The sequence below is a fragment of the Mixophyes fleayi genome, chromosome 12 (genome assembly GCF_038048845.1).
Source record: "Mixophyes fleayi isolate aMixFle1 chromosome 12, aMixFle1.hap1, whole genome shotgun sequence".
Lineage (NCBI taxonomy): Eukaryota > Metazoa > Chordata > Amphibia > Anura > Limnodynastidae > Mixophyes > Mixophyes fleayi.
The window spans coordinates 29923061-29949818 of record NC_134413.1 but is presented as its reverse complement, the minus strand read 5'-3'; the positions used below and the strand labels follow the sequence as shown (position 1 = coordinate 29949818).

General features: G+C 40.2%; 1 protein-coding gene across 3 annotated transcripts in view; it reads left to right on the top strand.

Moving 5' to 3' along the window:
• TTBK2 (tau tubulin kinase 2) overlaps positions 1-25426 on the top strand; it is a 92537-nt gene extending 67111 nt beyond the window's left edge. The window contains exons 11-16 of one of the 3 annotated variants that reach the window (XM_075192687.1): positions 1236-1452; positions 2782-2993; positions 3304-3895; positions 6616-6864; positions 15912-17116; positions 19373-25426. In XM_075192687.1, the coding sequence (XP_075048788.1) occupies positions 1236-1452; positions 2782-2993; positions 3304-3895; positions 6616-6864; positions 15912-17116; positions 19373-19856 (2959 nt within the window). In that variant the 3' untranslated portion in view covers positions 19857-25426. The remainder of the gene's footprint in view (positions 1-1235; positions 1453-2781; positions 2994-3303; positions 3896-6615; positions 6865-15911; positions 17117-19372) is intronic. The other 2 variants (XM_075192689.1, XM_075192688.1) reach the window with 2 other exon arrangements.
• Positions 25427-26758: the final 1332 nt, after the last annotated feature.

Below are 26758 nucleotides of genomic sequence, written 5' to 3'. Positions count from 1 at the left end.
AATGAAATAGAAGAATCATGTTAAGCACTTTTTGTCAAAAGCGTTGACAGCCAAGGAGAAATTTTGGGGTCATTACAGTCAGACAGTTACATTTTGTGGACAGTGAGCAGGTTAAAAGTATACTGCTTTATCAATCTGTTAATCCCAGATGTTAGATCTGAAGTGGTTTACCCTTTTCCGGTATATTAACACTAAGGTTTGGCTGTTGTAACTGTCCATCATACAAGTCTCCTCAGTGAGCTTCAGTGAATGTGGGAGTGAGGTTAGATGTGCTGACTGTCCATTATGGCAATTTTATAAAAAACATGAGATTGAATATCAAACATGGTTTGTCTAAAGGAAAAACAATAGAAACGGCTGTACTGGGACTAGGAGTCATGTAGCTCATTCAGTCACTGAATAACAGTGACACAGAGAGACTTTTATAGATCACAGTTCAAATCTATTGCTGTCAGGTGACCTTGGATAAGTTGTTTTATATTCCTGTATCCTGCCACTATATTAGTCTGCGAGTGCGATTTGGAAGACCAAACATGACATGACTGCAAGAATGGCTTAAGAATTAAATGAAAAGAAATATAGCTAATTTGTCCATTAATGGCACACAGGATTGACAAGCCTGTGCTATATCTTCAGACACTGGCTTGAAATGCCTTTGGGAAATAAAATATTTAACCTGCCACAAAAAAAGGGGTTTGGACACCCCCTACCCCCCATCCGGCAGAAAGGCATATGGCACATGGTTAGGCATTGTTTAGTTCTTGAGTCTTGTGTTTAAGGCCTCCTATACACACAGGCATTTTATGAAAACATTTTAACAATTGTACTCAAAGCTCATTAGATGCACTTTCACAGCGGTAGTCAAAAAGAATAGAGTGATATAGACCATTACACTCACTTGCTGACAGGTATTCACTTCTTGCCAATTTTGACATTGCGTGTAGTGTATAGAACCATTGGAGCTCTGTAAAAGGAAATGTAGTTGTGTGATCGTTTATTAAGTACATAGTACACTATGCTGCAGGGAAGCTTTGAGGTCTGTTGATGAATGTGCGTCTAACACTTATTAAAGTGTAGACAAAGTACAAGATTATTTTTTTTGTTTTTCATGATTAGAAATATTAATCCATCTTCAACTTGCCTTTTTAATGCCCCTTTCTCTCTCACAACTTAATTTAAAGCTGTTTGGGTTTTTCTTATAAGAAAAAATTATATTTTTATTTTTTTCTGTTCAGCATTGCGAACGCCACACCCATCCCTGGAGAATTGCAGCGTGAGAACACAGATGAAGTCTTTCCCGATGAACATCTCAGCGATGGGGATAATGGAATACCAATGATGGTTTCCCCAGAGAAGATTCCAGGGTCACCTAGTCATCAACGTCCTCAGGAGAAGGATGTTTGGGAGGAGATGGATGCCAACAGGAATAAAATTAAAATGGGACTGTGCAAGGTATCCAGACATTAGGAGATGCTATCTAAAAAGAATTTGATGCACGTTGGAGTTTAAAAATAATGAGCCAAGAACATGGCTTGTTTACATAAATAAAAACTTATTTGCCATAATTTTAGAAATATCCATTTACCAGAAAAAGTAAGAGGTGATTTCTTGGCTTTTCTAGCAGATAGGTAATCTAACGTGTCAAAATCACTCAAGTGTTTCTGTTATTACATGGCTGGTCAAACCGTGGCCCATCATACCTTGCCAACTAGCCGACTGGCTATCTGTTGCTAAGCATGCTGGAGCTTGTAGTTTCACAACACGTGTAGAGCCACAGGCTGGCAATGCCTGTGTTATTGTATATCCATAAAGGGTACAACTCACGCCTTTAAAATTCACTTGACTCTTTTTAAGGGAAAACAAATTGGTCAAAATGATTATCCATGACCTATACTCATTATACTACTGTCGAGTGATATAAATATGGGAATAAGCCATACCTGTTAACTATAATCAACTATTTTATACTCTGAATAAAATTATTCAAACAGTGTAGTTTATTTTATTTAAAAATTAGACTTCTTTAGTTTCTTCAAGTATTTTGTACTGATAATCCGCTTTACTATGTTAACTTTGCAGAGCCATAGTATAGATCATTTATTTTTTACCACTAACTTCTAGGGATTTCTTTTGGGACTTTTAATCTCTTGTCTGAAATATTGATGCAAATGTAACTTTTAGATAAACCGTTATTTTGAAATGCACATAGAGGGAGTTTTCTTAACTTGACCAGGAACGTGGAGAAGTATAGGAGTATAAGTAGCTGGAGCGATGGCTTCTCTCCTGCACATGGTATCAGACAATAATTTTAAGCTAATAAAAGAAAAATGTTTAACAGAGGGAATGAGCTATATTAACTAATGTAAAATTAACTAAGGTTCTGGTGGCTTGTGTAAAGTATTGGCACTGTATTCTGCTGTGTAATATAATTGACAAATGAAATAAAGTTCAGTGTAAATGTTTAGGCTATTGGATGGGCTGGTGCTTAGGGCTTCAGGCTTATGTGCCTGATGCTCCAATTATGTAAATCCAGCCTTGATTGTGAGTCACAGATACAAATAATTTGCCAGATTACATTCACCAGAAGCCACTGGGAACTTTGTATGGTGATGGTGATTTTACACGATCTGCAATGTATAGTATCTGTAAGTAGAAGATTTTTGCTGCTATTGTTCCCCATGTTATTTGTTATAGAAACTCTCTGAGTAAGAGATAACATCCAGACTTTGGGGTGGACTTTTTTGGATTGATACATGGCTACATGTGTTGTCTTGTTCTTAGGCTGCCACAGAGGAAGAACATAGTAATGGCCATGCAAATGGTCTACACAATGTTCCAAGTCTTGGTTCTCCTGTGAGGGTTCGTTCAGAGATCACCCAACTGGATCGTGATGTCCCCCTTCTACGCAAGTTACGCACCATACATAGCTTCGAGCTGGAGAAGCGACTGGCATTGGAATCAAAACCTGATGCTGACAAATTTTTAGAGAACTGGTAAGGACTTATTTGCTTTAGTTTTCCACTTGGTCTTTCCTTAAGAGTTGTTGTTGGCAGTACAAACCTAAAGATGAAAAATATGGTAAATTGAAGAAGGAAGACTAAATGAATGTGGCTAGGACTGATCTATACATGATTTATATTTTATGTTCTACCTAGCCAACCTATGCCGTGTTTTGGAATGATTTCTACATTGTGTCCCTAATGGTTCTGTTCCTGTATAAATTACTGCGTGTGTATGTATACAATTATATGTTGGTGTTTTATGGTTTTAATATGCTTATTTTATTTTTTTGTCTTTTTAAAGTATTGAAAAAAATCAGAAGGATCCAAACTTGAAAGAAGTACCAGTTGTTGATGGTTCTTCACCTTCTCCCTCTCGAACCCGAAAGACCATTGTTGCTCCTACCACCGCCCATGCTGACCATGCCTGGAATTATGATGAGGAGTATATCCCAGAGGGTTCTAAGCCAGGGTCAGCTAGCTCCCCAGAAAACTTAGATGGTGTTGTTAGCAACGGGTTTGTAGCTGTGAATTTGAGCTCCTACCGACAGGAAGTTGATTCTAAAGAATGGGTCATTGTGGACAAAGAACGAGATTTGAACGATTTTGGGTCAAATGGAAATCTCGGTCAGAAGGGGACAGGAAGTCCATCAGAAGAGGAGCCAGAGGTGCTTCAGGTGCTGGAGGGGTCTCCTCTAGAAGGTCCACCTAAACTGGGCTCATGGACAGACAATGATGTTTATAAGAAATCTGATGCAGGGCTTGGACTTGATATCATGGTTTCTTCAGGCCCTAGTGTTGATAAACTGGATCCTATGTCAGGAGCTGCTGGCCAGCTGCTTCCAGCAACACCTACAAGTCCAATGGAAGCTCAAGCAGAAGGAGCGATCACTCCGGTAAGGAAAGTTTGTTCTATTTTTTTGTTGAGCACATTTATTGTCTTGGAATCACGTGTTACAGTGCAGAGTTTCCCTTTCCAGGTTTCAAATCTATTGACCTATTCTTTTGAATGATGCTACTTGATTTTGGTCAGTTAACCTGTAAAACATGACTTTTGTACGAACATTCTAGCTGCATTTTTTTTTTTTTTTTATTAACCATGAACTTAGCTATTTTTGCTCTGTACCCTATCATCACAAAATGGTCCTTTTAGATCTCAAAAACAACATCTTTGTTTTGACATATACATGCATGCATACATACATACATACATACATACATACATACATACAGCCAGCAACACCTCAACATTGAAGAGAGCGAGTTGCTTAATTATAACTCCCATGATGCTTAGTCTGCAACTATTGGAGCAGACTTAGATTCTCTGTCCCTGATGATTAATGCATAAATGACACGGTTCACTTGTCTTCCATACAGAATGCTAGATTACTGCATTTAACAGACATTGCTTCCTTTTCCCCTGAATTTGAACACAAATTAAAATTTCCTGCTGCATTATCACTTGCAGATAGAGCAGTTGGTCAGTACAAATGGAGTCAGGTGAAACTCTCTAGTAGCCAACAACCGTTAGGGGCAAAATCAATTAGTCTTGATGTGTCTACGAAACAGTCAGCGGAGACATCGCCTCGATGTCCTGACTTAAATCACTGCTTATATTTCCTCGCGTCCCATAGAGATGTGCAGAAAAATGAGTGGCAAATTCCTTACCGTAATAGACACCAATATGTGATGTTTGGCAGCACCTCACACTGAATTGAGTCTGCCCCTTAGAGGTATGTTCTAGATACCTATTAGGCCAACACAAATTTTACCAAATGTTAGTCCGTTATCTCAGAAATAATTTGTGGCATGCAATGCATGATGCAGAAAACTATTGGTTGGGTTAGTCTGTCACATACCAACAGTGCGCACCACATTTGCCCAGCATGTACTGACAGTACCAATTACATTTACATAGCAGTGTTCAGCATGTAACCAACATATTTAAGCACCTGAGCCTAACATGAACATGCAGTGCCCAATGTATTTACCCAGTCCTGCCTAACACGTATCGACTGTTACCGACAAGTTTTACTGCCTGTGCCACAGATTCGCTGGGACTCCTTTCTTAAATCCTTCACTGGTTCTACTTTCTAAAACTGTTGGCAACCACTTTTAGTGGTTGCTATAATCTGTGCATAACCCCCTCTGCTATCCAGACTGCTAGATACAAGTACTGCTTGGAGAACCAGGAACTGTAGCTTAATAGATGCAATAGTGCAGCCACATTCAATAGATGCCAGTAGAACTCCAGAGGGTGATTTGAAGGGATCTGGCATTGTGGAATCCTCGAACCCTAGATCCTTATTATAGCAACCCCTACTCTACTTACCAGAGTTTAGTTTTTAGATGACATGAAGACCACTATTTGTTCAGACTTGAAACCTACCCTACCACCTACAGGCAATTTTTTAAAACGTTCTGTTTTTTCTAAACTTAAATTACAGTAAACTTTTTGTGATTTCACCGTTAACTCTAAAATTATACTCTGAAAATACATTGCCAATTGGTATTGCTTTTGTAACCATCGTAACAGTTTCGTTTAACTTATATGTATATATAGTTCTCTATAGAAAGTCAACAATGCATACAGATGTATGTGGGTGTCTGGAACCTGATACTCCACCCCATATTCTCTAGATCAGAAATGCTAAATTATTATTTTTCTTTCATTTAGAAATCAATTTTATGCATTTTTAGCACAACAGAAGCTCTTACATGAACTTTTCTGTGCAGGGCATTGTGATTTTCAGAGCAGGGCACATTTTCTTGCTGTGTAAATGATCAATTCTCATGTTACAACCAAAGTAAAACATAGATGCACTACTTTCAGGTCAATTTCATAAATGTACCTCTACTTTCACAATACCCAGTGCTCGATTCTCTCCTCTGTTTTCTGCCTCTATATGTTTATTTTGTATGTTGTTTATATTCTGCAACTGTAAAGTGTATGAAGTTCTTTAGTTAGGGAAAAGCACTGTATAAATAAAATTATTATTATTCTATCATAAATAAGGCTGTTTAATGAAAATGTGTAATTCCTGTATTACCCCCTCCCCCGGCGTGCACACCCATGGCCTCTTCCCTAACCACTTTACTTAAGAGAGTGACTGATGACTCGGGACATAACTGCCTTTCATTTTAAAGTAAAATTACAATGTTTTTGTGTTTTGATTTAGGGGTTTCACAACCCCCAGTTTTGGTAGTGCACATGCAGGGTGGTGACACAGTGGATGCCATGTAGCTGCTGTGTTTTCCTTAGAATATCTCTATTTTAAGGCTGGAGAAATTGTGGTTGTGATTGCACCTATAAGAGGGTGGGTGGGGTGTGTAACATTTTGTTTGCAATGTATTAGCCATTTGGGCTCAGATATTTTGAGCCGCTGCCTCTGTTACATTGACATTTTTCAGTACTTTGAGTTGCATGGAAAATATTGTTATAATTAGGATCTTTTTCTAATGTATATTTAAAGATTCACCATACATTAATCTTGTATAACTGCATTTGCTTTTAAGTAAACGCATAAAACCCTGCTTCCATGGCTGATCTGGTGGATCTTGGCAGTCACCAACATTTATTTTATTTTGTTTCCCCCCCATCATGGCATATTCACAGCTTGGTGCTTCTCCCATCCCGTTTTCCTCTACCTCAAGACCTCCTAGCAATCTTATGCGCTTCGCAAGTCCCTTAACATCCCATTCAAGCCGCTCAGAGTCTGCACACAAGAAAGAGATTGGCCTCCCCAAGAGTCAGTCAGCTGAGAGCTACTCTTCCTCCTCCCGTTCAGCTGGCCGCAGGAAGCTGCCAGTCACGCCACATAATGGCACCAAGTACCCCACTGTAATTCGAATATCAAAGTCCCAGGTGAATAAACGAATATGTTTGTAAGTCACCCGTCACGTGGCTATCCGTGTCAAAATGATTGTGTCCTCATTATGAATTGTGCAATCTGTTTGTCTCTTAAATAAGTAAAAAGCCAACCCATCTTCATCTGCCAGATATGAATTTATTCTGTCCAATCCTGGCTCTCCCACCATCCCACACATGGTCTAGAGAATAGGTAAAATATAGTTACGGGGGTTATTTTCTCTGGAATTCTGAAAGACCCACAAAAATTTCAGGAGTAAGAAAGTTCTTGGGGCCACTGGTAAATGTTATTAACTAACTATTTAAATTACAAGATTATGTTGGAAAAAATTGCTGATGACTAGCAGAAATCTAGGGAATAAGATGGATTTAGTCCAATTTACATGCAGGTCAGAAAAACATCCAGATTCACTAACATATTATATTAATCTAGCCAATAAGTTCTGCCAGGAAGAGGAGCAAATTATCATATAATGCTATATTTTCAACATGATCCTTCGCCCATATACCCACCAATACATGGTTATCCTCTAATTACTACTGCAGTGGAAGCAGACAGCGGGCACTACTGTCTGAACACATGCTTGAGGCTCGAAATATACAAGGTGTACCAGTGAGTGAATTGCAAGAACCTAAGTTATATCTTCTCATTAGCTCCCACAGATAATTCCATTCTACTGGTACCTGCATTATCATGACACACTTTTATATTATTAATCATTGTACATTTTGGGATAAACCCTGACAGATCTAAATAATTTGCCTTCCCCAGCAATATGCTACCCCTGATTTAATAAAATTATTGCTAGAATTTAAACATCCATGTTCAAACATGAAGTAAGACCATAAGATTCAGAGCCCAGGATCATTCTCTCTTCTTCTAGTACTAGAATTCTTGCACCCTCTGAGATTTAGGAAGTGCCCCCTCCTAATGTGCCTCAAGATACAGGCGTAATAGACTCTGCAAGTCCCTAAAAGTGTTACAATAAATCCTCTGGTTTGGTTGGTCTACTCATTTGGGAAGAAAGAGATGACTATCACCACCTCCTCCTCAGTAATGTTTGCCTCCTAGATGCCCTATGAGAATCCCATCAGTCATGTCGGGGGTATGGTAGCAAAGTACACATTACAGCCCTTATAATATAGCCCAAACCTGTCATTATTGGCTCTAGGGTTAGATTAGACAGTTAGTTGCCCTATTGCCCTGCATATCTACATATATGGGATAGTTGTGACTACTGCATTTTGTTTTAGTAAGGGGAATAAGCAATTCTGTCTGGTCCTTTTCACCATGTTTAAAATATGCCTTATAAAACAGCCCTTCTTCATCACTAGGAACATTAGGTAATATGCTCTTTTGAATTGCATCCATTCAATATAAACTGACTGCAGTTTGTGGACTATACACTTACTGACTGCCCTGCCAGTTCTGATGTCTCCTGTTCTGCATTTCTGTAATGAAATGAGAGAAGTGAAATAAATGAGCCCTTTATATTGATTAATACTTTCAACACATCCCCCCTCACTCACTCCATGTGGTGGCGATGTGCCATTTTGTGCAAACAAATGTTTTGCAATCATACTTTACCTTCTTAATGAGCTCTCGAGTTAGGAGCAAACCCAAATTTGCAGCACCTGGACAAGCTGTGTTGCGATGCAATGAGTGCACATATATTTATATTTTGCTTGCAGAGCTAGGATGCGCCCCTCCACTTGAAATCTGTCTCCACATTTTAAATTTGCCTCCCCTACAACGCAACATGGTTTTGACAAAGAGAATAAGATTGTACTTTTTTGTTGGGTTGACTTAGTCTTAATGAGGCCTTATATGTGGCTGATCTCTGGGTATGTAAAAGAAGCCCAGCGTAGTGGAGTGATCACAAATACCTCCTGGCAGGAATTTCGGTCACCAGAGATGGCTACATTGTTTGGGAGACCAAATAAATCCATCCATTCTTGTTCGTGATCTGTGTGTGGCAGATTGACCAGAATAAGCCTCGGGTGCAGGGGTGTCCAAATATCCACCAAATTGTGCATTGCATCCTGAATTGTCTCTCCAAGTCTGTCAAGTTTTGCCCTGATGTCTTTTCACAGAGAGGGCCGCTCACACCATACCTTTTTGTTTCTCTTTCCTGCCATTGGGGGACACTGCGAGACATTGGGGTATAGTAGTGGGCTCAGGAGTCTTGTCACTTTAACTGCTAGATCTTTGAACTCCTCCCCCTACTATGCCCCTCCTCTCCTGTGAGATTGTCAGTTTTTCTAAAGTGACTGGGAGCAACGGTCACTAGGGTATAGGCTCCTCCCTATACTCGGTTAGTTTTTAGCTAATACATGTTTTTAGTTTTTATTCCCTATTAGGTGCGGCGCCGGACTCTAGATTAAGACCCAGGTGAGTGAACAAGATTTTACTCTGCTCACTCCGGGTCCCGCACAGGTAAGAGAAGCAGTTATGGCTCCCTTAATCAGCACCTCTGCCGGCATTCCCAATAGTATTTATAAATAGGGGGACAGCGTGGTAGCATATTTATTAAAAGGGGACAGTAAAAAGGGTCCCAGCAAACCGCAGCCACAGTCCCGTTAACGGTCAAAGGAGTGAAGCTGCAACAGCCTCTCCTCCTTAACTGCCATTTTCGTCGGCAAGCCTCGCTCGCACAACCTAGGCAACGAGCATTTTAAGTCAGCGCTCACACTCCTCGGAGGTGAGAAAGTGCTGTACTAATAAGCACACGCTCCTGGGCACTGTAATTAAGCGTGTGCCTAGCATACAAGGTGGCCATAATAACGTTACACAGTATATGCGGAACGGCGGGCAGCAGACGGGGAGGAGGAGGAGTTTTAACAACATCTCTCCTAAGATTCATCACGTGGCGCCAATTTACCTTGGACAACAAGCGGAGACAGCGCTGACTGAATCCTCTGCTCTGCCTCTCCTCTACCATTTTATATGCTGCCTGCTTTACTTACAGGCTTATAACAGTATAATTTTTCTGAAGGGAGAGTGATTATATTGTTTATATTTGTATTTTCTCTCTCAGTATCTTTTCTCAGACAGTGCTGAAAGATATATAGGGAGGGTGCACTTATTATATAGGACTACCTGGTACAGAGACTTGGTAGACTCCTATCTAAATAGCCATCGATTATATATATTTCTTTAATACAGAGTTTATTACCTTGTATTACTTTTGAAAGAGGGACAATGGCTGAGAAGGGGACTGCTAAAAGCAAGGGTCACTCTGTGGCTTCTGTGATGTATTATACCTGTGCCAAATGTAAGACAAAGCTTTCTGTTAGACACACAGACCGGGACGCCCTCTGCGCAGCCTGTACTGCTGACACGCAGGCGCGGAACAGCTCAGCCCAGGAGGTGTCTGCAACAGTGGAGGAAGCGCCTTGGCTACAATCTTTTTCATCTGCTGTGGAAAGACTAACTAGCATCATGCTGCGGGTTACTGAGGTACTTGATAACACTACTCCAATCACCCTTACAAGCGGTCAGTCTGACGAGAACACAGCCTCACACTCTGAAACAGCCCTCAAAGAGAATAGATTATTATCTATTACTCACAAGGGAAAAAGGATTATTTCTGATACGGTTCAGAACCTAGATCAGAAATCAGAGGAAGGGGAATTAGAGTTAGACCTTGAAGGTGAAGGCTATCATGATTCAGATTCAGCCGCTTCACAGAGTGTAGACAGTCTCATTTTAGGCATCAGACATACCTTAGGTTTTCCTGAACCTGAACCCTCAGCTCCCGCAGGGGTTTCCCTGTTTAAAAGAACCAAAATTCAGCTAGCAACATTCCCTCATTCTCCAGAAATGTTGGAAATAATTTCGGAGGCTTGGCAGAAACCAAATAAACCGTTTATGATGCCGGGCAGATTCAAATATCTTTACCCCTTACCCTCAGAAGACGCAGTTAAATGGGAATCTTTACCTAGGGTAGACACCCCAATAGTGCGTCTAGCTTCATCTTCTGCCATTCTTGTTCAGGAACGTATAGCCCTTAAGGATCACACTGATAAGAAGTGTGACTTAGCGCTCCGCTCAGCATACACGGCTATTGGCAGTTTATTTAGACCAAATATGGCCGTGGCTTGGGCTAATAAGGCTGTTCAGCTATGGACTGAGGCGTTGATTAAGGGTCTTAGGAATAACACTCCTCATTCAGAACTCTTAAATTTAGCAGAGCATGTTCTAGAGACGTCTGACTATGTAGCGAATGCAGCTATGGATGCTGTATCTGTAAATGCTAAGGCCTCTGCTCTTATTGTTGCGGCTCGTCATAGCCGTTGGTTAAGGACGTGGTCGGTAGATGCCGATTCCAAGAGAGCATTAGAAAATTTACCATTTGATGGTATAACCCTTATTGGTGCAGAACTGGAGAAGGTTATTCTCAAAACTACAGGGGGTAAGAGCACTGCTCTTCCTATGGTGAACAATAGACCCCGTCAGGGTAGATTTTGGTCCTTTCGGAGTTTTGCCCGAGGTGGAGGAGTCCCGTGTAGAGGCCAATACATGGCTGCTAGAGCAGTGCTGGCTAACCTGTGACACTCCAGGTGTTGTGAAACTACAAGCCCCAGCATGCTTTGCCAGTAGATAACTATCTGATAGCTGGCAAAGCATGCTGGGACTTGTAGTTTCACAACACCTGGAGTGTCACAGGTTAGCCATCACTGTGCTAGAGGATCATCTAAGAGAGGCAGAGGAGCAGCTAGGCGAGGATCTGTTCGCCCAGCAGACAAAAATTCCGCGTGACAAGACTCCTCGGGGGAGACACAGGTGGGAGCACGTCTTCTTCAGTTCAGAGATCAATGGTGGGCGTCCACATCAGATCTCTGGACTTGTGGAACAGTGTCCCGAGGCTACGTCATAGACCTAGCCCATCCCCCCAGTCACAGATTTTTCATCACCCCCTCCCCAATTGTCCCCTTAAGAGTAGAGCGCTTCAGGGAGCCATTCTAAAACTCCTGGCTACACAGGTTATAGTACAGGTCCCTCTTCTGGAAAGGGGACAAGATTTTTACTCAAACCTCTTCCTAGTTCCAAAACCAGACACCTCCTTGAGACCCATTCTAACTCTTCAGGTGCTAAACAGGCAATTGAGGATTCAGAAGTTGCGTATGGAATCCCTTCGTTCGGTGATTGCAGGTATAGAGGAAGGGGAAATCCTTGCATCAAAAGACCTCAAGGATGCCTACCTACATGTCCCAATATGGGAGGGTCATCAGTGTCTTCTACGCTTTGCGGTAGGAGTGGAACACTTTCAATTCAGGGCTCTCCCCTTCGGTCTAGCTACTGCACCCAGAGTTTTCACCAAAATTATGAAATTCATGACAGGTCTCTTACGTCAGAAGGGACTAACCATAGTTCCCTATCTCGACAACCTTCTCTTGAAGGCTCCATCAGCTGCTCTCCTAACTCAGCACATAGAGACCTCCATGCATTTTCTTTAAAGTCACGGTTGGGTATTGAACATACCGAAATCTTCACTAGTCTCAGCACAACAGATGCGTTTCCTGGGCCTAGTGTTAAGTACTCGGTCTCAAAGGATTTTTTCTTCCGGACCAGAAGGTTCTGGCTCTGCGGAAAAAGACCAGAGCCCTCCTTGTGAAAAGGAGGGTCTCTATCCTAAATTGTATGAAGCTTCTGGGGACAATGGTCTCGGTATTCGAGGCAGTCCCATTTGCGCAGTTTCATTCCCGTCCTCCTCAAGCAGAGATCCTGCACAAGTGGTCAGGATCTCGGAAGCATTTAGACAGGCAGATCATTCGCCTGTCCACTCCCACGAGGCTATCCCTTGTCTGGTGGACATCCAGGACAAACTTGGAATGGGGCCAATCCCTTCAAACTTGGTCTTGGACTCTCGCGAGTCTGTCAGGGTGTGTGGGGGGGGGGGGGGGGTGACAGGACACCTGAGACTTCAGGGCTTTTGCTCCTCTCAGAAAGCCTCTCTTCCTATAAATATACTGGAGCTCAGAGCAGTATACAATACGCTGATAGGAGCCCAGAATTTCCTAAGGGGAAGACCTCTACAAGTACAGTCAGACAATGCCACCACGGTGGCGTACATAAATCACCAGGGCGGTACTCGCAGCTCTGCAGCCATGCGAGAGGCGGTACGCATAATGAAATGGTCGGAACATAATCTTCCGAGGATTTCAGCCATCCACATTCCAGGCGTTCAGAATTGGGAGGCAGACTTCCTCAGCAGGCATACCTTTCATCCGGGGGAATGGGCCCTAAACAGACAGGTATTTTCTCTGCTGGTGGATCACTGGGGAAGGCCGGACATCGATCTGATGGCGTCAGACTGAACCATCAGGTCACACGGTACGGCTCAGGAGCTCGAGACCCAGAGGCGGAACTAATAGATGCCATGACCTCCCCATGGAAATTTCGGATAATGTACATATTCCCTCCGATCCCCATGATAGCTCGGGTCTTAAAGAAGCTAAAAAGAGAGCGCGTTCCCGCTATTCTAATAGCCCCGTATTGGCCACGAAGAGCGTGGTTCTCAGACCACCTAGGGCTGTCGGCAGTTCCTCCATTCCGTCTACCTTTGCGGCCAGATCTTCTGGTTCAAGGTCCATTCCTTTACCAAGGTTTAAATCATCTAATTTTGACGGCGTGGCTATTGAAACCCTAATACTTAAAACTAGAGGGTTTTCTCAGCAGGGAATAGCTACCATGATCAAGGTCAGAAAGCCTACTTCGTCATCCATTTATTACAGAGTTTGGAAGACTTATATCCTGTGGTGTGAGGCGAAAGGGTTTCAGACTTCAAGATTTAGACTTTCTCGCTTGCTTGATTTTTTTCATGAGGGTCTACAGAAAGGTCTACGTCTAGGATCCCTCAAAGGTTTTTTTTTTTAATTCCAACGGAAGATTGCAGACCTTGCTGACATTAAGACGTTTTTACAAGGGGTTCTGCATATTCAGCCCCCGTTTTGTCATCCAGTAGAGCCTTGTGACCTCAACCTAGTTCTCGGAGCTCTCTCCAGACCTCCGATTGAACCTTTACATTCCATAGATTTTAGGGGCTCTTTGCTGTGATCCCCCTTTTCTTATTTTCCATTCTGACAGGGCGGTACTTTGTACAAAACCCTCTTTCTGCCCACAACTGGTATCTAGATTCCACTTGAACCAAGAAATCGTGGTTCCGGCATTCCGGTCAAAAAGAGACTCCCAGGTGGAGTCCTTACAGTGTATGGATGTCGTCCAATCACTTCAGTGTTATATAGACCGCTCGGCGCCGGTTAGAAAGACTAGAGACCTGTTTGTTCTCTATGACGCCCATAAAAGGGGTTGGCCAGCCTCAAAGCAATCAATTGCCCGTTGGATTACTTCTACAATTCGAGAGGCCTATATAGCAGCCTCGCAGTCTGTTCCTAAGGATTTAAAGGCAGATTCTACCAGGGTAGTAGGCGCCTCCTGGGCGGCTAGACACGGTGTATCGGCAGAGCAGTTGTGCAGAGCGGCGACGTGGTCTTCTGTCCACACTTTAACCAGGTTCTACAGATTGCAGGGCTTCACATCGGCCGATGGAAGATTTGGCCACAGAATTATGCGCGCAGCTGGTCCAGAACAATCCCTCCCTTGAGGAAGCTTTGGTGTATCCCCAATGTCTCGCAGTGTCCCCCAATGGCAGGAAAGAGAAAATAAGATTTTTACTCACTGTAAAATCCATTTTTTTTGACTCCATTGGGGGACACTGCGCACCCTCCCTTGCTCTGTATATAGTTGTGTGTGTGAAAACTATTGTTAGGTGTTTCTATAATTTAAAAACCTTTCAGGTTGCATCGCCTCCTTTCCACTCACGCTTGGTTATTCAAAACTGACGATCTGACAGGAGAGGAGGGGCATAGTAGGGGAGGAGTTCAAAGATCTATCAGTTAAAGTGACAAGACTCCTGAGCCCACTACTATACCCCAATGTCTCGCAGTGTCCCCCAATGGAGTCAGAGAAATGGATTTTACGGTGAGTAAAAATCTTATTTTTCGGCTGCCGCTGTAAAACAGAGGAACCCACAAGAAAAAAATGGGTTCATGTAGCAGCCCCCTGGCTATGTGGCACAGAATTTAAGTGTCCTTTCCCTGACATCTACTTTTGTGTAACTAACTTTTAATTTCCCAATGTATACTGGCAGGATAAAAATAAGGAAAGTTTTAATTTGCTAGGTCACTGAAAAGCAACACTTCAAACAATATTTGGTGGCTGTCAAGATTTTATAACAAAGCTTATTAGGACTGCAATGTATATGGAATGCCAAATGTAGTCTTTGATTCAATATACGAGCATTACAAGAATGCACATGTGTTTTATAATAGGTACACTATAGGTAGAATTTTTTAGGAGAAAAAAAAAAAGTCCGTCCATTGAATAGGTGGTAATTACAGCTACGGAAAGGGTTAAATCGACTGCGTTTCTGGAATAAAGCTACAATATATGATTTCAAACAATTAAAAGTAACTACATGGTTGCTGCTAGATTTTAAATAGCTTAATTCTGGGGTGGAAAAATCTGACCCTTCTCTCCTGATTTAAATATTCAATCATATTTGGTATGTAATCTAAATGGAATACCTTAGAATTCCTTAATAAGAAGTCAACAAAGTTCTTTAAAATTTGGGAACTTTCGTATTCCTTTAAATGAAATGCATTGCAGGCCCTAAGGTGAAGCTGATCCTGATCATAGCTCCCTCTTCCTCACCCAATACTGTCCTTCCATAATAGTACCCTGCTCTTTTTAACTATGGCTCGGATGCAACCATTTTTTATTTATTTTTTGATGTTTTTGTTTCTTCCTTGTCTTTAGAATGTTGCATGCATTTTCAAATGTTATTTCTTTGTCCAATTTATTTCAGCTGTCATCACAACTTGTATATTTTTGTTTTGCATGGCAAATAAAAAAAAGGATTTAAGAAGAAAAAAAAAAAAGATTATGTACAAAAGGGATGGGTTGTTTTTGTTAAGACTGTAAAATTTAATACATATAATTTAATTGCCTTCATTTTTGTGGTTTAACTCTCTACATGTAGATGACCATTCCTCGGCCTTCTGTGACATCAACACAGTCTGCTTCAGAGAGCTTCCAATGTGGACCAAATTTCGAAAAGCAATTTCGTCAGTCCCATGTCTTGGAGATGATGTTGTCACCAGAGAATCCACCTGGATTAGAAGATGCTATTGGAACTTGTACAAGCAAAGCAAACCTAGCTCTAGATTTAGATAAAACTATTCAAGAGAAGGCTTGTGTGAAATCTCTAGTCTCTGGCAATACAAATTTGGTTAATGAGTGTGACCAAATTCTGAATGAGAGAAAATGTGTGGAGACTCCAGTAAAATCTTATTCAAACTCTCTGCTTGGTTTCCTTGAGGGCAAGGTGGAGCAAAACAAAGGGTTCCATCCACATGGACCTTCTCCTGAGCAGTGCAATCCCTCTGAGGGTATAGTGTCTGATATTTATCATGCCGGTCAGACCAGGACTTTCTGCTCTGTGCCAAATGACCACGATGATCTTCCAGTAATGGAACCAGAAGCAGGTTCAGATCAACAAAAGGTTAATTCTATGGCAGCACCTATAGGGAGTTCACTTGAGGAATTTCAGCAAAACGGTTTCCATGAAGAGAACATAGTCACTGCTAATGGCTTTTCTGTCCACCAGACAAACATGTCCATGTTACTTGATCAAGAAAGTGATAAAGATCAAAGGAATTTAAACAATGGAGAGAAATTTCATGTAACTGATGGTTTTCACCAGTTTATAAAGGATCACACAAAGTCCTCTCATCCTACCAGACACAGTAGAATTCCTGTATTGGCCCAGGAGGTTGACTCTGCATCAGAATCGTCTTCTCCCATCTCGGCAAAAGAAAAACTTCTCTTGAAAAAAGCTCATCAAACAGATCTTGCCAGGCTCTTAATTGAAAAGCGACAGATAAAGTCATTTCTTGGTGACCTCTCAAGTGCCTCTGACAAGTCTGTGGAAGACAAGAACTCTCCCCCAGCTGTACGTTTATCTGAGGAAGAGGTTTTATTCATTCCTAGAACAGTCTCAGATTCTAATGTCAAACAGTCTGATGATGAAACTGTGACATCTCAAAGCCATCAGTCCAGAAAAAGCAAGATCCCTCGTCCTGTTTCTTGGACCAGTAGTGATCAGAACAGCAGTGCTCCTTCAACTCCATTCCTGCCCAGGCCACCACCTGGGAAACCACCAATACGACCTGGGGTGGAAGCGCGGTAAGAAAAATGATGCAGGGATGTTTTTATATTCAGTATTGTACCATAAAGAATTAGTAAAAATAGAATTTAAATGACATGCTCTTTTATCTACAACTACTGTCTGTAACATAGAAAATGTAATCTAGCTGTTATTTAGCCCATACTGCAGTAATCGCAGTAAAAACAATAGTGTAGTCCAATACCTGCGGATTCCCCTCTTTATTACCAAAATCATCCACATGAAAGTGCTTTAGTGTAGATCATACTTACCCACTTTTGAAGGCAGCTGTCCGGGAGGGGGTACGTCGAAGGGGCGTGGCCGCTCGTGGTGCACCGTTAGGCTACACCCCTGTCGATATTATGTAATTTCGACCAATCGTAGCAGGGGGCGGGGCCCACGATGCTGTGTTTAGCCCCGCCCCCACCCTTCTTCTACAATGGAGACAACTGGAACCGGGATTTTTGCCTGCTCTCTTGGGAGTCGGGGAGAACTCGCAAAAATTCGGGAGTCTCCCGGACATTCCAGGAGAGTAGGCAACTTTGGTGTAGATTTCATTGGTTTATTACAACACAGCTACCAGTTAAAATATATCATATAAAACATACCAGTCTCATCTTTTCAGACAAATCTAAATTTTATGCAGGAAATCCAAAAATTGTTTTAATTTACATACTTTACATACTTTTGTGTATGGCAAAGTAGAGTTTATAGATATGTTATTGGATACCACAGAGGTTTTAACAATTAAGACAGTTAAGACATTGGTTAACAGCAATAGTTGCCTGGAATTCTCCAGCTGACTTTTAAACAGTCAGAAAAATAAAATTACTTTCTGAATTCACTTGTCTAAAGAGAACGTTTACTAATGAGACTATTAATAAACAATTCTCTCTATTAACCGTTTTAAAGAACATGATTATTTTACAAATTATAGATCAGAGTTTGTAGAGAGCAAATAATCTTTAAAGAAGCACATTTTTATTATTGGGTTACAATTCTAACTTTTCTAAGAGATAAAATGCTAAATAATATATTTTTGTCCTTTTCATAACTGTACAATGCTGCAGAAACTAATATACAGAGAATTGGTTGAATGATACACACCCCTCAGTCCTGATTGTGATTGTCTGCAAGGGGAGTCATGTTTCACTGAACAGCTTTCTTTATTTTTATTTAAATCTAGTGCGCCTATCGCCAAGCCACCATGATGGAATATATCTGCTGGCACACTATTCAGCTTTACAAAAAACCCACAGTAGCCTTTATTGAAATTCTTCCATCCCAAACAATTAATTGAAATAGTATTGGAAAGCTTCTGCTTTGTGTTTTAATAAAAGCTGTTAAAAAAAAATAATCAAATCTACACTACAAAGTGCCTACTCCTCTTTGCTACAGGTGTACTAAGTTCATGGATGAATCTGTTGGGGTGTGTGTGTGTATGTATATATTTATGAATGTATGTGTGAAGAAAACAGGAAGAAAAGGATGGCACCTTCAGGTGTAGAAATCACGTGAGATAAATAATATACAATAATGCAATAAGTATTATCAGGTAGAACAGATAACCCAAAGGATGTGATTCTTAATGATGCCACCAAAGGTCACCAGACGTGCAGTTCATATATTTGTATGCCAGATAAATGTGAATTCCCATGAATACAGCAGAAGTCCCAACATACATCAGTGTGGACAAGTAATGGTACAATGTACGATGTGGTAAAACACAACACATCTATTGCCTGAAACTCCAATAATACATGCGTACCAGAGAAAAGATAATAAACAGCTTATCTGTATACCCGCTCCTTGGTCATTTGCATGACCGCTCCACCGTTTTTACAGTATCTTGTCCGCTCAACAGATAGATGAAAAATACCATATGGTGTAGTATTTTACAGACAATGATTTAATCGGCATAAAATGTAAAAATGTACTCTCACAATAGACATAATAAAAATGAGCTTATCTGTATTGCATAAATGCAGGTTCACTGGTCAGATGTTAAGTCCCCAGTAGGTGCATAAAGATGTTCCCCAAAGTCTCCGCACAAAAGTGCAATGTAGGAATAGAATCTCTATATAACTCATAAAATGGGCAGTGTAACCTTAAATACAGCTGATAATGAAATGGTCTCAACGCGTTTCGTTTCACTAGAGAAACCTCCTGATGAGAAATTTGATAATTATACATGGTGTTGATTGGCAGATAGCTGAATATTATAATGTTTGTATTCTTGTTTTAATTGTATTATCTTTTTTTTTTTTTTCTTGTAGCATACGCCGGTACAAGGTTTTGGGGAGTGGAAACTCTGACTCAGACCTTCTTTCCCGCCTTGCTCAAATTATTCAGAATGGATCCCAAAAGCCACGCAGTTCCTCCCAGTCCAAAAGCCCTGGTTCCCCTCACAGCCCCAAAACACCACCCAAAAGTCCAGTTGTTCCTCGACGCAGCCCAAGTGCTTCCCCACGCAGCTCATCTTTACCCCGAACCAATAGCTCTTCATCTTCAAGAGCTGGACGTCCCCATCACCACGATCCCAAATGCTCATCTCCGTATGTAGGCCGCAGCAAGTCGCCACCCAGCCTATCTGGTTCTTCTTCTTCTAGAAGGTCCTGTCAACAGGATCATTGCTGCAGTAAACAAAGTAAGAACACATGCAAAGGACCATGTGGCGGTCACCACTCCACAGGCAGCAAAACCAGCCGTGGAAAGCCGCCTGTTCGAGAGGGGAAACTATCTAGTAAACTGAGCAGATAGTAACCAGGCTTTGCCTTCTCTGCAGCTGTGGACTTATCCATCCTCTTGTAATGCATGTTGTGTATGTCATTGTATATTTCAGATGAAAATCCAAATCAGTGTTTGTTTTTATGTTCAAAATAGACATGAAAGTTATGTCTTTGTGATGAGTGGTATGGTTAAGAGACTCAGTATCTCTTTTGATCTTTGGCAATGGGAGTGTAAGCAGACAAGAGGTTTGTGGAGTTCTAACCAAGTTCATTGGTTGAGGGTCTGCACTGTGTATCTAGCAGAGACAGCAGTTCATTTGATCATGCAGAAACTGAAAAGGAATTCTAACATTCAGAATATTTGCATCACAGGAAATTATGTATACATCCAAATTCATCGGTAGCTTCTGAAAACCAAGTGTTTGATTTGGTAAATATGCCACACAAGCAGGGATAGAGGCCATCTGACTCTCGACCAGTTCTTCAACTAAAGTTCTGATCTTCATAGATGGTTAAACACTTCCTGAATTGCCACGGATAGTATAGCTCTAATCCAGATGTCGCACAGCTGTATGTGTCTCTTATTTTTCACCTGGATGAAAGTTGCATTTAGATTGAGTTTTCCATTATTTCCTACTCCATAGGCATTTGATCACTTGAGAATAGTTGCCAATTACCACAGTGTTTTTCTTCTCATCCCATTAGCAAAGCAGCTTGTCAAGATCTGGGGTTTATTTCCTGACATGGTTTAGTGAACATGAATATGCTATATCCCAAAGCACGGTCAGATTTCTGGCGCTGTTTAGAAAAGGAGATTATACCGGTTGCTATGGGTTACTGCACCCTTCTTCACACTGCACCCTTCACACTGCACCATGTTGTAAAACGAGTCCTAATTATGGAGTCGGTCATTTAACGTTGGGTGTCAGGTAAACTCTGCTTTGTTTTGTAATAATTAAAAACTACAGTTGTCTAAACTAATTAGAAACAAAGCTCCCCACAAGACTTGTAATTGTAGTAATGAGTTTGAATGCTGACGGTACGTCGCACCATTATGATATACCTCTTAACATTTGTTAAGAAAAAAACCATTGGACAAGATAAGCCCAGGCACATCCTCCACTACCTACCCCCATTTTGATGAATTCAGGCCTGGAGAGGTCTCTCCCCTTTGGGTTCTGAAAACATCCCTAAATTACAACACACCTCTCAGTAGCCCTCTTGCAGCTATGATACAGTTTCTAAACAAAAATGCGCAAACTGGGGTTTATTAACATGTAAATGTGCATTTATCTATTGCAGCGAACAGAGAAAAGAACAGATACAAGCTTTGCTTGTTATCGCACATTTACACCTACCATATGTTGTTAAATACCTCCCACTGGTTGTTAGTGCTACTGAAAAGAGCGTTTTTAGCATTCCTTATTTTGGCTTTGCAGTTGTATCTTTTAAATCTGCTTGTATCTTTTTATTATTTATTTTGTTTAAGATGGTTACTGGTTGACCATTGTGGTAGCTATGGCGCCACACCTTATGTTTCACCTTTTAGGACGATATTAAATTGGTGACAATGTGGCGGGCAGACATCGTGCTGCGCACATTGCCATAATTACGGTACCAATCTCTGCTCATTTTTCATCGCACAGAAAAAACGAGCAGACATTCCAGCCATAACATCGGGGCGAGGTGTCTCTGCTGACGTCCCGGAGACACCGCACACCGATGTGAATCTCCCCCCTTCGTGTTTTTAGGTTTCAAACTGAAGCGTTGGCTTTCATACGTATTCATCATGAAAAGAAATACAATCTTGGCACACTAATAGAATCAAACATTTAATGTTATAGCTGCTTAAATTTAAACTAAAGACTTAAAACATGCAACAAATTACAATGCTCTCACTTTAGAACACCCCTCATAACACAATCTTTGCTTACCTCTAGATGTATAAAGGTCCAGTAAAATGTATACCATTATATATCATCTACGTGTTGTTTTATGCTATAAAGCGGAAACATGATCACATTTTTAATTTACTTTATTCATAGGAACTGTGTAATAAGGTGAACTGATGGGAGCATAAATTAGCGTCCAGTGGTTATCAATGTGCAGCCTCAATGGAGGCAGTGATGGTCACCAAAGATCATTAAAGTGTAAGATTCTCTGTAAACAACCCTTTGCTTACAAATTCCTTTTCAACTAAGTTATAGTATTTTGTTTTTTAAATGTTTTGGATTATTTTATGACCCCTCTGTGCAATCAGGTATAGTCAGCCTTTTCTAGGAAAATCTGAAGGTTAATGACCCGCTGTACATCTAGTCTTTCTGTATAGGTTGTAGTGACCCAGGAATCACATTAAAGCTTTTGGTACCCTAGGAAGCACCAATCTAAGCAAGCCAAGCATCTGCAGTGGATGCATCGAGGCTGATTGTAAAACTGTGAAGTGATTGCCCAAAAACCTGAGCAGGCTCGGGACACAATGAGAGGTGATGGATCATTTCATCAATATCTACAGGACAGATACTTTACATGTACCTTTGTGTAGTCCTACATTTCCACGGATGTATAAGCAATGATGTGCATGACGATCTAAACTATTGTCTGCTCCATGCTCTGCAAAATTCCTTGTGGCTTTTTGCTACCAGAAAGAAGCAAACTTAGGACAGATAGGATTATATAAGGGAAATAATTTTGTTCTAGAATTCCTTTTCCTTCTGTGTTCTTCTGCTGTAGCCCCAAGCCTTTAACCTCTGCTGTGCTGGAGGAGCCTTGCAGTTGTTAACAAAGGTGACTTAAATTGTATGGGGTTTTATAGCTATCCTATCCTGAAGAAGCTGCAACCTTATTCCTCACCCTGTTTCTTTGTATTATATTGTACAGTAGGTTCTGTCCTTATAATTGCATGTCCTTAATAGTAAATTATATCGTATATAAATATTTATAAATATATATATATAAAATATATATATATATATACATTTAAAGACATATCACATACTTCTTCTACATGTGTAGACTGCAGACAGTAACGCCGCCTTTAATTTTGTTTGTGTGCCTGAAAATGTTTTGGCCTTTCAACTCCACGTATGTGCAAATAATTTACCAGCATGGCTCATTTTATATCGGATATTGCCTCTAAAATGGTTCTAGCAACTACATTGCGCATATTAAGGGTCGGCAAGGTATAACTCAACCAGATTTGTTAATATGCAGATGTTTTGGTTTTTTTGTTTTTCTATATTTTTATTTAATTGTATTTATAGGTTATTTAAATGCTTCCTGAATAGAATGTCCTCTGTCACAGTGTTCTTAAAGGAATTGTTACATGTATAAATGAAACCATTTCTATAAGGGTTTTTTCCATCTTATATGTATTTTACCTTTTAGAGAGTGCCTTATTTTAATGTACGTGGCAAGCCATGCCTACCTTGTAATAGAGATCCATCAGTGACTACTAGCACTGGATTCTGCATTTCTGCCAGGTCCCGGCTGCAACCTCTTGTGCTTAAGGTTTAATAGAGGTTACAGGCTTTGGCTTCCCTGGGCTTCCATGGCCTCTATATGGGCTATACTATAATGTGCAATAATCAAGTAGTACATTATAATCTGCATAGCTGCTGGGGGAAGTCAGACTCTGAGGACTACTGTAAAAGGAGTAATGAAGATAGTTCAGCCATACTTCATTAATAAACATGATTTAGCATGGACTTATCACTAATATTAAAATAACATACTCTCAGGAGGGGGTGCATTGAGGGGAAACTAAATTTGAGCTGGAGAAACCCTTTAAGTTTGTTATAAAGCCAATCTGTGTGTCTGTTATATTATAAATGTGTACGTTTGCTGCAACAACTAGACAAAGGTTTCCATTATGAAGAAGCATTCCCAGGATTGTCAGGATTTTGGTATATTGTAGAGAAAACTAATTTACCCTTTTTCACAAACTAACGTTTACTATGATTTTTATTTCTCATCTAGAGGGTGCTTTGAAGCTAATGTCATAGTCCGCAATATTGAAAGCTGCCTGAAAAAAGTTACTGTGTGACATTGAATCTGGTGATTCTTGCTTTTTGCACATCACAAGTGAAAATGCGGAGAAGCAGTGATTATATTTAAAATAACAGTTAATGTAGTAAATAAAATAACAGAGCTTGTTGTCGTACAGCCCCACTTGAAACATGGACTCCACCAGGGAGCCAGTTATCTTGGATGTAAGTGGTGGTCTGGCACTGCTGACAAAGTCCCCTCTTCCCTGCCAGCTATTTGTCATTATAAATGGGGGGGGGGGGGGCACGTGGACACGTGAGGAGCAGGAAGGGGTTCATCCTCTGTAAAGGAGCGTCTGCTCTCGAGAAATGAAAAGGTGAGTCGTCCGTGTTTCAAGTGGCGCCCAAAATAGCTTCCAATTTGCTAATATATTGTACATCTCAATTGAAAATATATGGGCACAAAATTTGGGCTTTGTACAAATGTAATAAAAATAACCTAATAAGACAATGTTGTGTAATTAAATGAACACAATCCAATGATCTGTGAAATGAAAGCATAATGTTAAACTTATGATAAAAAAAAACAAAACCTCATGTTGAGTGACATTCTGTGGACATAAACATGATTTCTGAAGACTTTCAGTGCCTGGCTGACTTTGTGCAGGTCTACAGATGAATGTTCCTCTTAAATGTAATGAAATGTGAATAAAGTTCCAATAGCTCAGTATTGCAGCCAATGCTCTTTGTTTTGTTAAGAAGTATACTTCACTTATTTATCCATTTAAAAATCTATATATTTAAACCTGCAGATTGCATCTGCCATTTCTTAAACTAAACTTTGCTTAATAACTTCCTCCTATACAAAATACATTTGCTGAATATAATTGTGCAGATAGAAATGGGTGTTTGGGACAAGTTATAACGTGATAAGGTTACCTTTACTTTCAGGAACAATGTTTCCTAATTCCATTCTTTTTTTCCTAACAGCTTGTTTCTTTAACACTGCTGGCTGGTGCAGATGCATTGTTCTTCAGGCAGTGTGAAACTTTTTTATATTCTGACTTATCATCTATTTTTTTAATTCATTTAATTTTTTTTTGTACACAAGGATTATTAAGGGTTATTTTTTTAATTCCTTACTTTCCTTTTCTGTGCAACACTTGTCAAAACGTTTTTTAGTCATCCAGCAATGGAAAAGTTTAAAATGCACTTTTATTGTTAAGGTAACAAAATAGTTTGCAAACTGTGATAGATGAGTTTTTTGTAATTCCTGCTGTATTATATTTATTTAGTTCATTTTTGGTAATTTTTAGCTGTTGTGCAGCAATTTGAGCTTGTAATGTATCGCTTTGCATGTAACCCACATGTACGATGTCTTGCAATGCATTACAAGCAGGAGGGAGCAGATTCCACTGTCTGACATACGTTTTGTATGTAATAAAGTTAAGCTTGTCCTTATGTAATCCAATGCGATTATTTCATTTGACGCTTGTAAACGAGAGTTTACGTTCAGGCACTTGGGGAAAGCCGTGCCATCTATTCAGGTACATGCTTCTTTTGTTTTGTTTTTCCAGAACATGTAAAAATTAAATAAAGAAACAAAAACTCAAACAAATCGTGTTTGCTTATATATTCATGGAAATGTGAAAATGTATCCTATGAATGTTGATCATTTAATATGTTTGTTATTTTACATCTTCCGTATGTCATGATGATAAGACACATCCACAATAGTCTTATTAAAATGGCATTTAAGTTGCAGGTTTTATTATGTAGGCAACCAAATGGACTTGCCGATATGTTCCATATTGACATGACCTGCACATAGGTGTAATGTTGCCATTAATGCAAACCACCTGACTGAGTGACCTTTTCCATTGCTTCCTTAAAACCTATCTGTGTGGAGTTTGTATGTTCTCCCTGTGTATGCATTGGTTTCCACCCACCTTTATTAGTATGGGTGATGTAAGCAACTATTGATTTTTTATAGCAACATTTTTTTTTTTATTAATTTTTGTATATACAAACACACAAACTGACAATGAATTAAACAAAGTCTGAGTAGGACAAGTAAGGGGAAAAACGAAAAGAAAAAAAACATACAAATATTTCCCCAAAAGTTCTCTAGACAGCTGCAAGAAAGATGATGTTATACCCAAGTAGATACGCTTTTCCCAGTACACAAGGGAGAACCGTTAAGAACCCTTTCCTTCCTTGTTTTGTTTTATATTCTGTGTACTGGAAGCATTACTTATGTAGTGACAGTAACCGCCATCTCTACTCCACCCACCAAACACTTGTTGGACCTAACTAATGTTGGGGAGTCCGTCTGATAGTCTTGGATTTTGTAGCACACTCAAAGCATGTGAATAAAACGGATAGCAGTCTTGTTTCAGGGACAGAGCACCTCACAATCAATATTCACATAAACGTTTATGTCCTCTCCCATTTTTAGAAGCTGGTGCCCACCATGGTTGCCTATTATCTACAACTTTAATAACGACCAGAGTCTGAGGCAAGCTAGTGATTGTTGGCAAGCTCTCCAGTCCATCAACTTCGAACTACAGCATATACTGAGCAAATTGCAACCCTATCGCGTGGCAGATCTGGAAGAACCTAAATCTTGTCAATTTTAATTTCTGTTGTAGAAACTCACTTGCAGAAACTTTCCTGATTATGGCTGTAGTTAGTGCTGAAAAAATGGAGGCAAAATAATCATGCAAAGTTTTTTTTGAAGATGGTCAAAAAGTAAGATGGAAAAAAATAGTACTTTTTTTTTTTTTTTTTTTTTTTCCCCTTTTTTAATTTATTTAATTTCCCTTTTTTCTTTTTTTAGCTATTTTCAGTCCTGACTATAAACAATGAGAGTCCCTATATATTGGGTCATACATTCATGTGTTTTTAAGTTGAGAGCTAACTTACCAAGAGGTGCCCCTGGAACCTCCAA